Raw genomic sequence first — 15,505 nt, 5'->3', positions numbered from 1 at the left:
AGTCCCGATAACTGAGCATTCAGACTGATCTCCCATACTACCTCCTACACCTTGGACAGTATAAACTTTTTTGTTATATCATATTTTTACTTCTTGGTTTTGAAAAACAGTATCACCAGACCTACCTGCAATATCAACACCTTCCTTTTTTTCTGTCTAGCTTTCAAAGGACGCAGTCCCTTTTTTCCATAAATCCTCCCCAGGTCACACTGGGCCCCACTGATTTCTTCCTAATGTAAATTTCCAGTCGTGACCATATTTTTGGCATCTGTTACAGTGCCATTTTACCTTTCATACACTTTAGGCCTATTTTCCTAAGCACCTCAGGGACAAGAACCTCTGTGTGTGTGTNGTGTGTGTGTGTGTGTGTGTGTGTGTGTGTGTGTGTGTGTGTGTGTGTGTGTGTGTGTGTGTGTGTGTGNGTGTGTGTGTGTCACAGTTTCCAGAATAAGGCTCACAATCTATATTTGGGTTTCCATTATCAAGTTATAACTTTCTGGCCCTCTTTACCTCTCCAACTCTTTTCACTGAGCATTGAGCTCTCACCTCAAGTCTAAGACTCCCTTTAATCCAACTAGGGCATCCTTCCTACCAAGCATTCTTAGATACTACTATTGACGTCTGAATTCTAAGATTCTACAATGCCTGCTAAACGAAAACTAGATTTCCTTCCTTGGTGTTTTGGTTTGGCTCTTCTACAGACTTATCTCCTTTACGATTTTCCTTTTCCGTCCCCTCAAAATCCAAATGACACTTCTAGCTAGACAACTGCCACAAACCAGGCTTCCTCCCAGCCCACAGCCAGCCCAAGAAGAGCCATTTCCCCGTCCAGTGCCCGCGGCTTAAACGCTCATTCTCCTTCCTAAGATGGCCGCCACATAGCGCACGGAAGGCCGTGCGAGTTCCACCCGCGCAAGGCCGCTATCGTGCTGGAGACGCCACAAGAATGGGCTGAAAGACAAGAATGGCCCCAGGACCGGGAGCCTAAAGAGAAGTGGCCAAGGCGCAGCGACGGCCGCCACGGAGGCCTGAGACGACGGCCCAGGGGACCCACGCGCCCGCAGCGCCGAGACCAGCGTCACCGGAAGTGGGGCCCCACCCCTAACGTCAGGGGCGGAAGTGAGCGTTGCCGGGGCGCGGATGCGGGGAGAAAGCGGCTGTGGGGAGAAGGTGTCTCGACCGAGGTAGGAAAGGGTCCCCGTGTGGCGTGGGGCCTCCGCAACAACTCACCTTGCGTGGCCTGGGCTGCCGGCACCGTCCGGCTTCTTCCCTCTTCCGGGCAGCCCGCCGCCTGGGGCCTCGTGGGTTCTCCGCTTGCTGCTTTGGCTGCGGGTGGTCCGCCACCGCTTGTCCCCTCGACGCCTCCTGCCTCCTTCGTCTGTATTGTTTTAAGTTAACCACCTGCCCCACCGTCTCCTGCTTAGCCCCCCTGCTTACATCTACTCTGTTTTGTTTAAAGGAAGAAAGACGATTGTTTTACTGAGACCCCAGCTCTGTTAAGAGTTTAGCCGGTTGCTTCCGACTACATCCAGCCCCCAAACTTGACTGCTTCGCGTAATTTGTCCGTTTCTCCGCGGTCTAGTACTAGGGAAGAGGTCAAGAATCGCCCGTTAACAGTTTGGTACGGAAGATGCTTCAGTGGCCGCGGCTGAATGGTGAAGCTATGGATTCCAGTGCCCTGAATCTACTGTAATTAGTCTTTTTGCCCCCAGAGTTTAGGGTGGCATTCTGTAGGTTGCTGAGTCTGGCGCTCATTGTTCCTCCAAAACACCTTAAAATCAAGGAACATAATACTTGGTTCTCCCTTCCAAACCTCTTATTTTTTATGAAAAAGTGTAAAGTAACTATGTTTAAGTAAAACTTGTCAAAAGAAAGGTCAGAATTTCTTAATCCAGTTATGAAAAATATTTTTTTACAACAGTTTCCCTAGTAAATGTCATTAACAAATGGGCTGCGTAGCAAATTACCAAACTAGAGTTCCAGCTGATGGCTTCTCTTTCCTACCGTAGATTCCAAGGCTGCTTATGTCATAGAATGGGGGAAGGGGGTGTGGAACTGTATGAATGCCCAAAGGAGAGCTTGCTCTAGAGGCAACAGCTGTAAATCTAGCTAATTTTCAGAAGTTTCCTATGAGAATGGTTTTATATAAATTTAGTTTTCTCCCACGATGATTCGTTTATTTAATCACAGTGCTAAATAAAGGGGAGATCTTCGGTGGAAGAGGATTCAAACTACAGAATCATTTCTTGTCTTTTAATCTTCCACATTTCTTTTACAGGCTTGTTCTTTTATTACTGTGTTATCCATAAAATGGACAGTTCTTAAGTCCTAACAATCAGAAGTTTGCCCTCAGTGCATAGAGGGAGTGAGTACTAACTGGAGAGACTTAACCAAGTCTATCCATTTTAGTGTAGGGGATTGGTGGAGGAGAGGGGAGGAGAAGCATCCCTGGAGTAAGTGTGACACTTCCTGAACATGTTTCAAAAAGTCATAGAAATGGGAAGCTAGGGGCGCCTGGGAGGCTCAGGCGGTTGGTGACTGCCTTCGGCTCAGGTTATGACCCCAGGGTCCTGGGATGGGGCCCCTCGTCAGGCTCCCTGCTCAGCGGGGGCCTGCTTCTCCGTCTGCCACTGCCTCCTCCCCCCCGCTCATGCTCTCATGCTCACACTCTCTCTCAAATAAATAAATAAAATCTTTTTTTAAAAAAATAGTAAGCTAGAATGTCTCCGGGCTTATTGGATGGATTAAGTGCATACTGGTGGACCTAGACTTTCAGCATTCCCAGGTCCCAGGGGACAGCAAGGCTGGCATCTCGCCCATCCTGTATTTTTAAGAACTTGAGCGGAGAGCTTTAAAATACTACCCTATCTTTATGTTTATCCTAAAGTTTAAATAGTAGTATTATTGTGGTGTTGACTTGCCCCCTCTGATGTTAAATATTATCAAATCCTAATGGATGGTAAACAGTGACAGGTTGTTATAATGGCACTTAAAGTAGACCATCTTATCACCTGAATACACTTTAAATTAGTAGTCCTGTTTATTGAACCACTGCTTTTTTTTTCCCTCCCTCAGCGCTTGGATTCAGCTTCTTCATTTCCAACATGGAAGAAACTTACAGTATGTACTTCTTATTGCTTTTAGAGAATAAGTTAAATTCTTTACATATAGTTTTATGTCTGACAAGACTTAGTGTGTTGGGAAAATTCACATTTCTCCCTCAACTGCTGAGGATGTCTGTGTGGTAGTAGAGAAGTTCCCAAAATTGAAATAAGACACTTGAAATTTATCAAGGTTTGAAAAGGCTACATTTGGGACTTCTATGTTAAACTATATTTTTATTAAATGAATTTCTTAGGACTTCAGTTTCTCCTATTAAGGACAAGGGGATAGTAAACTCTGTTTTCTATTTGAGGGTCAATATGATATTCATAATAATGCTGATATACCCTGAGTTCTTGGGGTTAAAGAAATCCTAGGAAGAATTCTTGTATCTCAAGTGATCCAGGAACCTTAGATGGCCCAAGAAGTCAGAAGGGAGCTAGCATCTAGAATCACACAAATGTAGAAACAGAAGAAACCCAAAAAATCATTTCATTTAACGTTTGGATTTTACATCTGAGAAAATAGAAACTAGATTAACTGATTTGCCTAAGGTTACATAGTTAGGGACAGAGTCATATGTTCAATGTAATGCCGTACTCGATACCGTAGGGCACTATGGGTTCTAGGCCCTGACCAAGTGTAAGGAACATCTGCATCAATGAGTGGATGAAACTTGTCAACAGGGCCTACTTTGTTTGTTTCTTACTTTGCTGCATTGTTCAGAGTCTCTTTGGAGTTAATAAGTTCCAACTAAAGGATATTTTTTAGTCCCATTCTACCTTCAAGGAAGGGTCCAATAGAATCTTTTTGTTGTTGTTGTTGTTAAAGATTTTATTTATTTATTTGACAGAGAGAGACAGCCAGCGAGAGAGGGAACACAAACCGGGGGAGTGGGACAGGAAGAAGCAGGCTCGCAGCGGAGCAGGGAGCCCGACATGGGGCTCCATCCCAGGACCCTGGGATCACGCCCTGAGGCGAAGGCAGACGCTTAACAACTGAGCCACCCAGGCGCCCCAGGGTCCAGTAGAATCTTAATCACCGATATATAGCAACTACCTGGAAATAGTCTTCATTAAATATCTACATCAGAGGTTTCTCAGACTTGAGCATGCAGCGGGATCACCTAGGGAGCTTGTTAAAACTCAGGTTGTGGGACTTAACCTAGAATTTCTTTTTGTTTGGTCGGTTGGTTTTGGGGTTCTTTTGTGTGTTTTGTTGTTTACCCCCAGAATTTCTTTTTTTTTTTTTAAGATTTTATTTATTTATTTATTTGACAGAGATAGAGACAGCCAGTGAGAGAGGGAACACAAGCAGGGGGAGTGGGAGAGGAAGAAGCAGGCTCACAGCAGAGGAGCCTGATGTGGGGCTCGATCCCACAACGCCGGGATCACGCCCTGAGCCGAAGGCAGACGCTTAACCGCTGTGCCACCCAGGCGCCCCACCCCCAGAATTTCTGATTCAGATCTGGGACCCAAGAATTTTGCAATTCTAACTGTTGAATCAGAATCTGCAATAGGGAAAGAAGGGGATAAAGAAAGGGGGGGTAATCAGAAGGGGGAATGAACCATGAGAGACTACGGACTCTGAGAAACAAACTGAGGGTTTCAGAGGGGAGGGGGTGGGGGAATGGGATAGACCGGTGATGGGTAGTAAGGAGGGCACGTATTGCATGGTGCACTGGGTGTTATACGCAACTAATGAATCATTGAACTTTACGTCAGAAACCAGGGATGTACTGTATGGTGACTAACATAATATAATAAAAAAACATTAAAAAAAAAAGAATCTGCATTTTTAACACAGTCCCTAAGTAATTTAACACTGCCTTAAGCTGTACATGACCTTCTTCCCAAAATGATCTTAAACTATAACCTTAATCTTATCTAAAGATCTCCAGCTTTTGTTTGGGGCTATACCTCTTAACTGATGATACTTTTGTCAGGTCTAGTTCCCTATTTCTATCAAGTTTCCTTCATTTCTCACCATGAGTTTCAGGCCCTACCTAGGCGTGAGAAACATCTGAGTCTATGCTTTTGGAGAAAGCTTGTCCACAGGGCCTACTCTGTTTTCCTAATTAAGTTATATTCCCAAAAGCCAGGTAGAATTTTTGATGAGCGGTTTGATAGTATTTATTACCGATATACAGTTTTTGTTACTTTCAATGCACATGTACCTGACTGCAGCACTCTTACGTACCTGCCCGAGAGAGATACTCCTAGTACACAGAGAAGTATATACCAGACGGTTAGCACAGATTTTATGTAAGAGTAAAGAACTGGAAATAACCTAAATGTCCATCAGTAAGAGAAATGATGAAGAATCTATGGCACATCCTTATGCAGCACTGAAATATTCCTGTTTGGGTTTGGTTTGGTTTTTGTCTTTTGTTTTTTTTTAATATCCTTTTTATATCCTGACATAGGAGGAGCTCCAGGGGCGCCTGGGTGGCACAGCGGTTAAGCATCTGCCTTCGGCTCAGGGCGTGATCCCGGCGTTATGGGATCGAGCCCCACATCAGGCTCTTCCGCTATGAGCCTGCTTCTTCCTCTCCCACTCCCCCTGGCTTGTGTTCCCTCTCTCGCTGGCTGTCTCTATCTCTGTCAAATAAATAAATAAAATCTTAAAAAAAAAATTATATAAAAAAAGAAGGAGCTCCAAGATATACTAAGTTAAAAAAAAAATGGGGCATCTGGGTGGCTCAGTTCAAAGAGCATACAGGTCTTGATCTCAGGGTCATGAGCTCAAGCCCCACACTGGAGATTACTAAAAAATATAAATAAAAACTTAAAAAAAAAAAAAGCAAAGTAGGTACAGGAAATTCTGTCACATGCTACAATATGGATGAAGCTTAAGAACATTGTGCTAAATGAAATAAGTCAGTCCAAAAAAGAGAGACACTATGATTTTACTTATATGAAGTATCTGGAATAGTCAGACTCATAAAAACAACAAGTAGAATTAGTGGTTGCCAAGGATTGGGGAGAGGAGAGAATGGGGAATTATTGTTTAATGGGTATCGAGTTTCAGTTTTGCAAGATGAAAAATTCTGGAAACTGGTTGTACAACAGTGTCAATATACTTAACACTACCCAACTATACACTTAGAATTGGTTCAGATGGTAAATTTTATGTTATATATATTTTTTATCACCATTAAAAAATTTTTAATTAAAAGTAAAATTTTTTAAATCTAGAAAACCAGTTTAGAGCTAACCTAAGTTACCACACGCCAGGAAGTAAAACATTACGGTAGGAAGCCATCATTAGCAACTCTGATATATGTCACTGTACGGGCAGTATAATGCGTGTGAATCACAAGGTGTGTCTAGTCTGTCAGCTGCTGACATGGCCTAACATTTGCTCGTGATGGAATGGATTAAATGAAGGGAAACTAATAAGAATTTTATCTGTAAACTCTGCCTGGGTGTCCTGAAGCTTCAGAAATATGAAAAGATTGCTGGTCAGGATGAGCCTGGTTGGCATAATAAACTTGCCTGTCCTCTAAGACTTTTCCTTCCTGTTCATTCTGTCCTTCATGTCACCTTTCTGGCTCATTTGCATCACGATCATGGCTAGCAATTTATTCCATGTTTACCACTCTTCCAGTGAAACTCTCTGTTTCAGTTCCCCGCTGGCTTCTGATTTGCATAGCACTTTCCTGGTTTATAAGCTCCTTATCAAATGTGAATTGTTTATCTTATTTCACTTTTATCATTGCCTTCAGTGATGGTAACAGCATTTTATTAGGTTGCCTCTTGTCCTCATAATATACTCAGAATGTGCTTAACCATTTAATTTCCCTTCCTTAATCAAGCTTGCTAAAATTTGTAAAGCCTACTTTACACATTTAGGGAAACTTCTTTAGTAACTATAGAGATGATTCCTAAAAGTATAGCCCTCTAAGGGAAGTTTTAAATAGCGTGACCTAGGTTAGGGACTTTCTTTCACAGAGCAGCTCCATATGTCTGCAGTTGTCTTAAACTTAGGACGTTCTGTTTTCGCAGATTATTTATCTGTCCAATTTGATAATCACTAAAGAATTCTCTGATTTTTTTCTCATCTGTGTGCCAAACTATGAAAAGTAAAACCACCTATATGATAAAGGTATTGGTTTCTTTTGAGAGGTATCTAGAGTAACCAAGATCAGGAACTACTTACAGCAGTAAGTCCAAGCAGACAGATGACAACGAAATCATCTCTCAAGCCTCCATGGAGCTTATAACTGATCTAGAGCAGTGCTTATGGACTTCCGTCATGTCGTAACATACTAGTAAATAGGAAGGGATGCTGGCAAAGACCATTAACTGCCCTCAACTCGCCCTAGAAGTGACTGGTGGGGGATTCCCCCCCCCCACGTGCAGAGGTAACCCGCATCAACATATTGGCAGACCATCCATTCTAACTTGAGCATACTGTCGAGAGCCTTTGGTTAGGCTAGCTAGAGGTAAGAATGGCCCTGTAGTAGCACTTCCAGAAGGCAGAAAAGGATATCATTTATTCAGCTTCATTGTTTTCATTGTTGGCTACCCTTAGTGTAAAACAAATTTATGTACAACCAAATATGAAATAGGATCCTATGCCATGACAGCTTGTTTTTCTGTACTTAGGAAAATTGGATGGTAATACAGTTTTATCTTCTTGGAGTTACATTTCCATGTTTAAATGTTTAGTCACCTTTTTTTTTTTTAATTCCAAGTTGTTGTTACACTGTCTTGTTCTATTCTTATAGATTCTGTTGAAAAATCCAGTGTGCTTGGAATACTGTAGTTTTACAAAGGCTTAAAGCTTAAGTTTTATGTTTATCCTACCCTTCTCTCTTTCAGTCGATTCCCTGGACCCTGAAAAGCTATTACAATGCCCCTATGATAAAAACCACCAGATCAGGGCCTGCAGGTTTCCTTATCATCTTATCAAGTGCAGAAAGGTAAGGCATTATTTTCATAATTTGCCCTGTGACTTCTTGAGTTCTTTAAAAATTTTGTGAATATCATATAATTTTAGCAAAAATGATTTAATTTAATGCCAGACTTGTTTTAGGAATCTACTTTTGTGTTAAATACCAACATTTATAGAAAGGAGTTCATTTCTTGGGTACATAAGTTTTTTATTGTTTTTGTTTTTTTCTCCATAACTAGTGACAAAGCGCCCTTTATGTACTCTTCTCACACTGTATAAAACAGAGGAAACACTAATTTTTGCTAGCAATAAGAAATCCCTCTTGCCTTGTGAATTTGATGCGTTCATTGTCCTGATAAAGATTGAGTGCCATAGTGCACTTCTTTCTGATTTCTGTTTGCTGGTAAATGTTAGGGAAGTTGAAGGGCTAGAGGGTAGCCTAAGAAAAGATTAGTCCTAAAAATAAGAGTTTCTTCAACGTTCAGTCTTTGGTTGAAGCATCTTTTGGCAAGGGGATGGAAAACCTAATCAGTTTTTTTTTCTGGTCACTCTTTTGTAGTCTTAGATAATATTAACTACTTTAATGCTGGTATACTAACTGAGGCACTTGGAAAGGATTGTTAGAATACAGTTGTCCAATACAGAGGCCAAAGGCCTGTAGGATTTATGTTTGGACAGCATTTTTGGTATTTAATCCAAACTGCATACAATTCATGTATGCATTAACATCCTTTAAAGGGTGTTTCTCTTGCAGTCCTAGTGACATGATTATCATGCCATTGTTGATCATTTCTCTAGCTCTTTTAAATTTCTAGATCCCTTAAAGTTGAACCTGGATAATGTGGACCAGCAGATACCACCATGACTTCCTTCTCTAGGATTGCAAACATGTCCCCAAGGGTAAAGGTTGGGAAAGGAATCCAAGCAATAAAAAGACATTGTCTTTAACTCCATTTTCTTTCTTTCTTTTTTTTTTTTTTTTGAAAGAGAGAGAGAGAGAATCTTAAGCAGTCTCCATGCCCAGCTCAGAGTCCAACCCAGGGCTCCATCTCACAGCCCTGAGATCATGACCTGAGCTGAAATCAAGAGTCAGACACTTAACCAACTGAGCCACCCAGGCGCCCCTTTAACTCCCGTCTTCTAATGCTCTTAATCTTTGACCACAAAAATCTTTGCATTGGAATGCTCAGTATCCCTTACAGAAATCATGGAGATAACTGCCCTCATGATTTTCTTCATCCGCTGTTTTTTCTTAGCGTCCTCCCACTTCACATTATTTTTACTCTTTTGAGTATCATTTGTGATCAGTGTTTTGCTTCTCCTAATAAATCAGTTTCTTCATTCCTGATATGCTTGCTATAGGACTTGGGTGCTATTAAACACCGTGTTTTGTTTTGTTTTGTTTTAAAATAAAGAACTTGACCAGCAGAGTAGCCTCTCTCATTTGGGCTTTTCTTCAGTGAAATAGGTGAAATAAAGGTCAGATTGTTCACAGCCTCATTTCAGGCATCGTTGCTTAAATAAGCGTTCCTGTGTTAACCTGAAAACTCACCGGTGGCTTCTTGGGCGGCTGCCCCCCCACCGCTGTCTTCCAGCACTATTGCATGGCGGTAGTGGGGGCACTGCTGCCGTGCAGACTACGGGTATGTTTTCGTGTTGCTGTTTCCTGAATATCACCCTTCAGAGGCATTCAGAGAGCTCCACCATTACAGGCTGTGCTGCCAGAGTCTTGGGACCCTGAGAAATATGGTTCAAATACTCAATCCTAAATTCACTGTTTACTCCCATATAAGCCACTGGAAACCCAGTGTCTGTGTTGTCAGTCTCTACGATCGTAAGAAAGAAGCTTACATTTTGATGATTTTGAGGTCATCTGTACAGTCTCTGTGAGTGAGAAATAATTCATTTCCTCTTAATTTCCTACCATGAGTTTGCCTACCATAGTTAAGCCACAAGTTTATTGAGAGATTTTAGGGGAGTCATTTATAGAATAAGGCTAAGCCACTCCCTTTGAACTTGAAGAGAATGAAAGAACTGACAGACCCCTTAATTTTTCTTCCACAGAATCATCCTGATGTCGCAAACAAATTGGCTACTTGTCCCTTCAATGCTCGCCACCAGGTTCCTCGGGCCGAAATCAGTCATCATATCTCAAGCTGTGATGATAAAAGTTATATAGAGCAGGATGTTGGTAAGACAAGCTAAAAGGTTTCAGTCCTAGAGGTTAGCCCCTTCAGATCTGTATTATGCTCCATTGTCACCTTGATTTTTGGCTTTCATCATTTCAGAAGAATAGTACCTTTCTGCCCTTGAGTATTTATTTTATCTCATCAATAACAGGTTGTCAGGCTGTGTTTATCAGACTGCTTTCTCTTCTGAACAACCTGAGCCATCTTACCAATAATTCATCTAAAAATAAAAATCCTTTTATTGCCATAAATATGGTAAACATCTTTGTTTCTGCTTTTTCTTCGGTCAGCAAGGGAATAAGACCTCTGTTTAGTTTTCATAGTGTCCGTTTTTCAGAAACAAAGATCTGTTAGGCTACCCTGAAACCTTTTAAACCACTTATCCCCATTAAACATAATAACCTGACAATGTCCCCTTCTTACGTCAGAATCTTTATTATCTTACAGTCAACCAGACCAGGAACCTTGGACAAGAGACTCTGGCTGAGAGCACATGGCAGTGCCCTCCTTGCGACGAAGACTGGGATAAAGGTGAAGTGTCTCTACATCTTTTTCTTCACAATGTCTAAATCTCAAGTCATTTGCTTTAGACAGAAGGAAGATCTTCCTTTTTTATGAACTACCATGTTGCTCAGAACGCCTTATTATTTTTATTGGGCCCCAAAACGAGCACATTTGTATCACTGTGCAGACACGTGGAACAGCCTATCCCTCCTGATTGGAAAAAGCACTTCTTTACATCTGTTTTTTTCCATAAATTGTGTTGTACCATCTGTGTTTGGTTGTTACTGGGCACGTTTATTATTATTTATGTTGCTTGTGTTTATATCCTTCAATTAAATTCCTGCTACTGTGTCACTTCGGCCGGGTACTTGATCAATTTTTACTTGCGTCTCTAAACTGAGGTGTATTATTTCCCACCTTACACATTCAACTAGCATAAACTGATGTTACCTAGGAGTGCCACAAACTGTGTTTTGCTTTCTTTGGCAGATCTGTGGGAACAGACCAGCACCCCATTTGTCTGGGGCACAGCCAACTACTGTGGCAACAACAGGTAAATGAAATGGGCTCATTCCCAGCACTGCCTCCCAAAATCCAAATGCTCTGTTACCAAAAGAAGCCACCAAAGCATGATTTGATCTCTTTCCTTGATGATGTTACTTGGTGGTAACTTAGCCTAGTTTTGATGGGTTATTTTCCTTATTTATTCCTCGAGTCATAAAAAGGTCACATGCTTTGTGTTAATCACTGTGGGAACACAAAAATACTGGCTTATAGTCTAGCAAGGGAGACAGTGGTACCAGACATTCTTATGTCTAAATTGCGGTTTTTGCCGAATTGACATTATTTTAATACTTTGAAAAACTTCTCCAGCAACCCACCCTCGGTAATTAGTGTCTACAGAAAAATAATCTTAAAAGTTCTTGATTTGAAATTGGGCAAGCCCAAGTACCTATTGTGTAGGGAAGATAATGCATCTCTTCTTTCTACTGATTTTGTATCTAATTTGTATCTAGGTGTGGAACTTGAACTCATAACTCTGAGATCAAAACCTGAGCTGAGATCAAGAGTCAGACACTTAACCACTTAACCGACTAAGCCACCCAGGCGCCCTTCTATCTAATTTAAATCTATGAGATTTCTCATTACCACTTCATCTTCAAAACTTAGAAGATCAAGTTTCAGATATTCAAAAATGAGAATATTTATGGATTAGAAAATGAAGGAATGAGTTGCTAGACTTCATTTTTTAAACAAATAGAATGCTTATCAATTTTTACTTCTTAGCTCCTTTGTTAGTAATTGTATGTGTACCTTATTTTGTGTGTGCACTAAAATGGAAAAACTTAAAGATGAATTTTAATACTACAGTTTTAATTTTACCTCAGTTCTATGAGATTTGTTGCCTTTGGTTTGGTTGTCTTGGCATTTTATTTTATCTCTTATATTTATTGACTGAGTTGATGAGCCTGTCATACAGCTGAACAGTAGATGGCATTGCTGTTTATCTCAATTTCTGGAAAATGAAAATGGTTAGACCCATCTTAATGCTTGTACGGAACAGTGAGCGTTCGGAGAGGTAGTAATCACTCTAATTGCGAGAATGTTTTGATGGAAATGTGTTTACATTTCAGAATGTAGTTTGCTGTTTTCCCCCAAATTACAAAAAACACATTTTGATTGTCTTGTGTGTGCCTGCGTGGAGAATACAAATATGCTGGCATAGGCAAATTTGTCTTTGTTTTTGCAGCCCTGCAAGCAACATAGTTATGGAACATAAGAGTAACCTGGCTTCGGGCATGCGCGTTCCCAAGTCTCTGCCGTATGTTCTGCCGTGGAAAAACAGTAAGTGAAATAAAGATAAAATGCTTTTACTCTTTTCATTGTGCTAAATACAGTTGGCCTTGATTATTCAAAGACATATTCAGTGTGAACCCATTACGCTCCTGTGACCCTGGGAGTGAGTGCCTCCTTAAATTTTGCATTCTGAGCACCTCACTCATTTTACCCTAGTCCTGGCCCTGGTTAGTAACAGGAAATTATGAATAGGAAAGTACAAGGTCGCAGAAACCAAAAGATTATTTTCAAGTTGGGATGACCACTGACATCAAATACCTTGGGTAAATTTGGAGACCAATAAAAAGGTACTGATACTGGGTAGGAGGAAGTCATCCCTGACACTCAAGACATAATATCAGTAGAAATTGGGATTAGAAATTGTATTGCAGAGACCTAAAAGGAAATGAGTAGAAAGAAAATAGGAACTAGCACAGAATAGTACTCTTATGTCTTCGCTAGACATCAGAGGCCATACCGAGTAAATTGGTACTAAATTCATATCACCCTGATAAATTCCCACATATGGAACACCCAAGATACTATCATTTTTATTTAATACAAGCTTTCCTAGTGTTGCCTCCAAATTCAGATTCTCTTGATTTCAGTCTTTGCTACTGTTTGAACTAATTTTTTAGGTGGCTGGAGATTCCCTTTAAAGCATTTCCCTTTGGATACTTACATCTCCCAAAAAAATGAGATCACCAAATCATAGGCCTAACGGCTTGATAAGTAATATACTATTCTTTTCCCATGCTCTTGAATAGAATCCAAACACTAATTTTAAATTCTTCCACTTTTATATTGTAATTCAGTATACCCCAAGAATAAGTAATTTGTGTTTAATAAGAATAGGGGAAGGAGGGAATTTCAGTTGTCATGGTGTATTTATTTTGAAATATTTCTGCCCCATAGATGGAAATGCACAGTAACTGAATATCTCATCAAGTAAGTGTTTCGGTTTTATTTCACTGTCTCTTCAGATGGTAGCAAGATTTAACTGGACGTAAAGCAATTTGGGTCCAATTTTCTTTCAGATTATGGTACCAAATTAAAGCTTTGTGTGTGCCTGTGTTTTTTAAGTATATAGCTTCTGTTATGGCTTACACACTAATGAATAGGCATTTACTGGTTAAATTAGAATTCTGTTAACATGCCAAGTTGCTTTCCCTAACGTTAGTACACACTGCCTTTCTCCCTTTTCTTTTTCTTTTTGTTTTATCGAAGTTGCATTTTAGATCTATCGTGCCTTTTTAATGGGCTGAGATTAATCAGACAGCTGTGCCTCACTGCTCTGCAGTTCTTCCCTGTGCAGTTCAGTTTAGCACTCAGCAAAAAATTCATACTCTTTTTAATGAGCAGTTCAAAGTTTGGGAGTCTCTAAGAAGCTTGCACTGTCGATCTTATCTGAATATTTGATTTAGCAGAATCTCACAATATCTATACAAAGAGACTAAAATCTTTAACTTTTTACAGATGAAGCCTTTCCTTGAGGCAGCCCTATATGCCTATGGCAGAGCCAGATTCGATTCTTCAGATGCCGTTTTGGCTGAGGTTGCCCAGCCATATTGCTCCTGCCGAAAGGAATATTATTAGGCTAGGAATAAGACCGTAGCCCCACTGTCTTGCAGATAGTAGGCCCTCTGTGAATATTTATTTAATGAGTGAGTAATTGGCCTCTTGCCTTCCAGTTCACTCACTTTCTCTGGACAGTGAAGCAGATGGATCTCCTGTGAGTTAGGGTTCATTTTGTACCAAAACTGATGTTTCTTCTGGTGAGAAGCAGAAAAGAGATTCTAGAAGCAAACACCCCTTATCTATGGACGATAATATTTGTGTGTTGTTTCTAGATGCTAACCATTTTTCTTGGTAGGTTTTGATGTCAGATTGTTAAATACATGTGGAAACCAGAAAATTGGATTTGGCCCCAGAAGGGAAAGAGACACAACAGCACTGGGGTGTGTCAGGAAAGCACACACCACCTGGATGAATGGTGGACTTTGAATCTTTCTCTGACACACTGCACAAGATGCTTGGTTCTCATATAGTACTGATTGCTACCTAATAAAAACGGTCTAGGGCATCTGGCCGGCTCAGTCAGGAGAGCGTGCGGATCTTGATCTCGGGGTCGTGAGTTTGAGCCCCACATTGGGTGTAGAGATTACAAGGAAAAAAAGTTACTCTAGGGGCGCCTGGGTGACTCAGTCAGTTAAGCAGCCAGCTTTTGATTTTGGCTCAGGTCATGATCTCAGTGTCCTGGGATCAAGCCCTGCATGGGCCCCCTGCTCAGCAGGGAGTCAGCTTCCCTCTCCCTCTGCCCCTGTCCCTGCTCGCATAGTCTCTCTTTCTCTCTCTCAAGTAAATAAATAAATCTTTTTTTAAAAAAATTTCCAAGGAGAAAGCCTAGGAGAAGCTTCTATCTCTAACACCTAAGACTAGACACCTTTTCTCCTTGGGAACTTAACTCTTCACTATTAAACCCCTTACTTGCTAAAAATGTATTTTTCTGTGTAACCCCTGAGGAATCAGGAGAGAAAAATTGTCCTAGGTTAGGTAACAGTCCTTAAACAGCCACAGACCTTTTTATCCTCTTAATAAAAATAAAGTATCATTTTTTGAATGCCGGTTGTTACAGAATTCTCTAGCTTCTTTGGAAAGATCCAAAAGAAATGGAAGGTAGGACTTTCGCTCTAAAAGGAACTTAAATGTGGGTGGAGATTTTTTGAATGCACATACATGAGGGTTTGTTCACCTTGCACTTGATATGCTTTATTCCGTTGTGTTTTTATCAACAAATCTATTTTTTACTAGATAAGTGTCTCAAAGGAGGTAATATCATATTAATTTTTAGTCCCCGATGTATGTTGTAACAGCTCAAAAAATATTACTGAATTAGGGGCGCCTGGGTGGCACAGCGGTTAAGCGTCTGCCTTCGGCTCAGGGCGTGATCCCGACGTTACGGGATCGAGCCCCAC

At 40.9% G+C, this 15,505-nt stretch overlaps 1 protein-coding gene across 1 annotated transcript in view; it reads left to right on the top strand.

The window, feature by feature from the left end:
• Positions 1 to 1,097: 1,097 nt before the first annotated feature.
• GTSF1 (gametocyte specific factor 1) overlaps positions 1,098 to 15,505 on the top strand; it is a 15,270-nt gene continuing 862 nt past the window's right edge. Inside the window, exons 1-8 of the mRNA XM_002923434.4 lie at positions 1,098 to 1,184; positions 3,076 to 3,120; positions 7,929 to 8,029; positions 10,066 to 10,192; positions 10,638 to 10,721; positions 11,184 to 11,247; positions 12,445 to 12,539; positions 13,446 to 13,478. Coding sequence (XP_002923480.1) covers positions 3,105 to 3,120; positions 7,929 to 8,029; positions 10,066 to 10,192; positions 10,638 to 10,721; positions 11,184 to 11,247; positions 12,445 to 12,539; positions 13,446 to 13,462 — 504 coding nt within the window. The 5' untranslated portion in view covers positions 1,098 to 1,184; positions 3,076 to 3,104 and the 3' untranslated portion in view covers positions 13,463 to 13,478. The remainder of the gene's footprint in view (positions 1,185 to 3,075; positions 3,121 to 7,928; positions 8,030 to 10,065; positions 10,193 to 10,637; positions 10,722 to 11,183; positions 11,248 to 12,444; positions 12,540 to 13,445; positions 13,479 to 15,505) is intronic.

The sequence above is a fragment of the Ailuropoda melanoleuca genome, chromosome 16, assembly GCF_002007445.2.
Source record: "Ailuropoda melanoleuca isolate Jingjing chromosome 16, ASM200744v2, whole genome shotgun sequence".
Classification (NCBI taxonomy): Eukaryota; Metazoa; Chordata; class Mammalia; order Carnivora; family Ursidae; genus Ailuropoda; species Ailuropoda melanoleuca.
The sequence above is the reverse complement of the archived record's forward strand: the minus strand, read 5'-3'. Positions and strand labels throughout refer to the sequence as shown.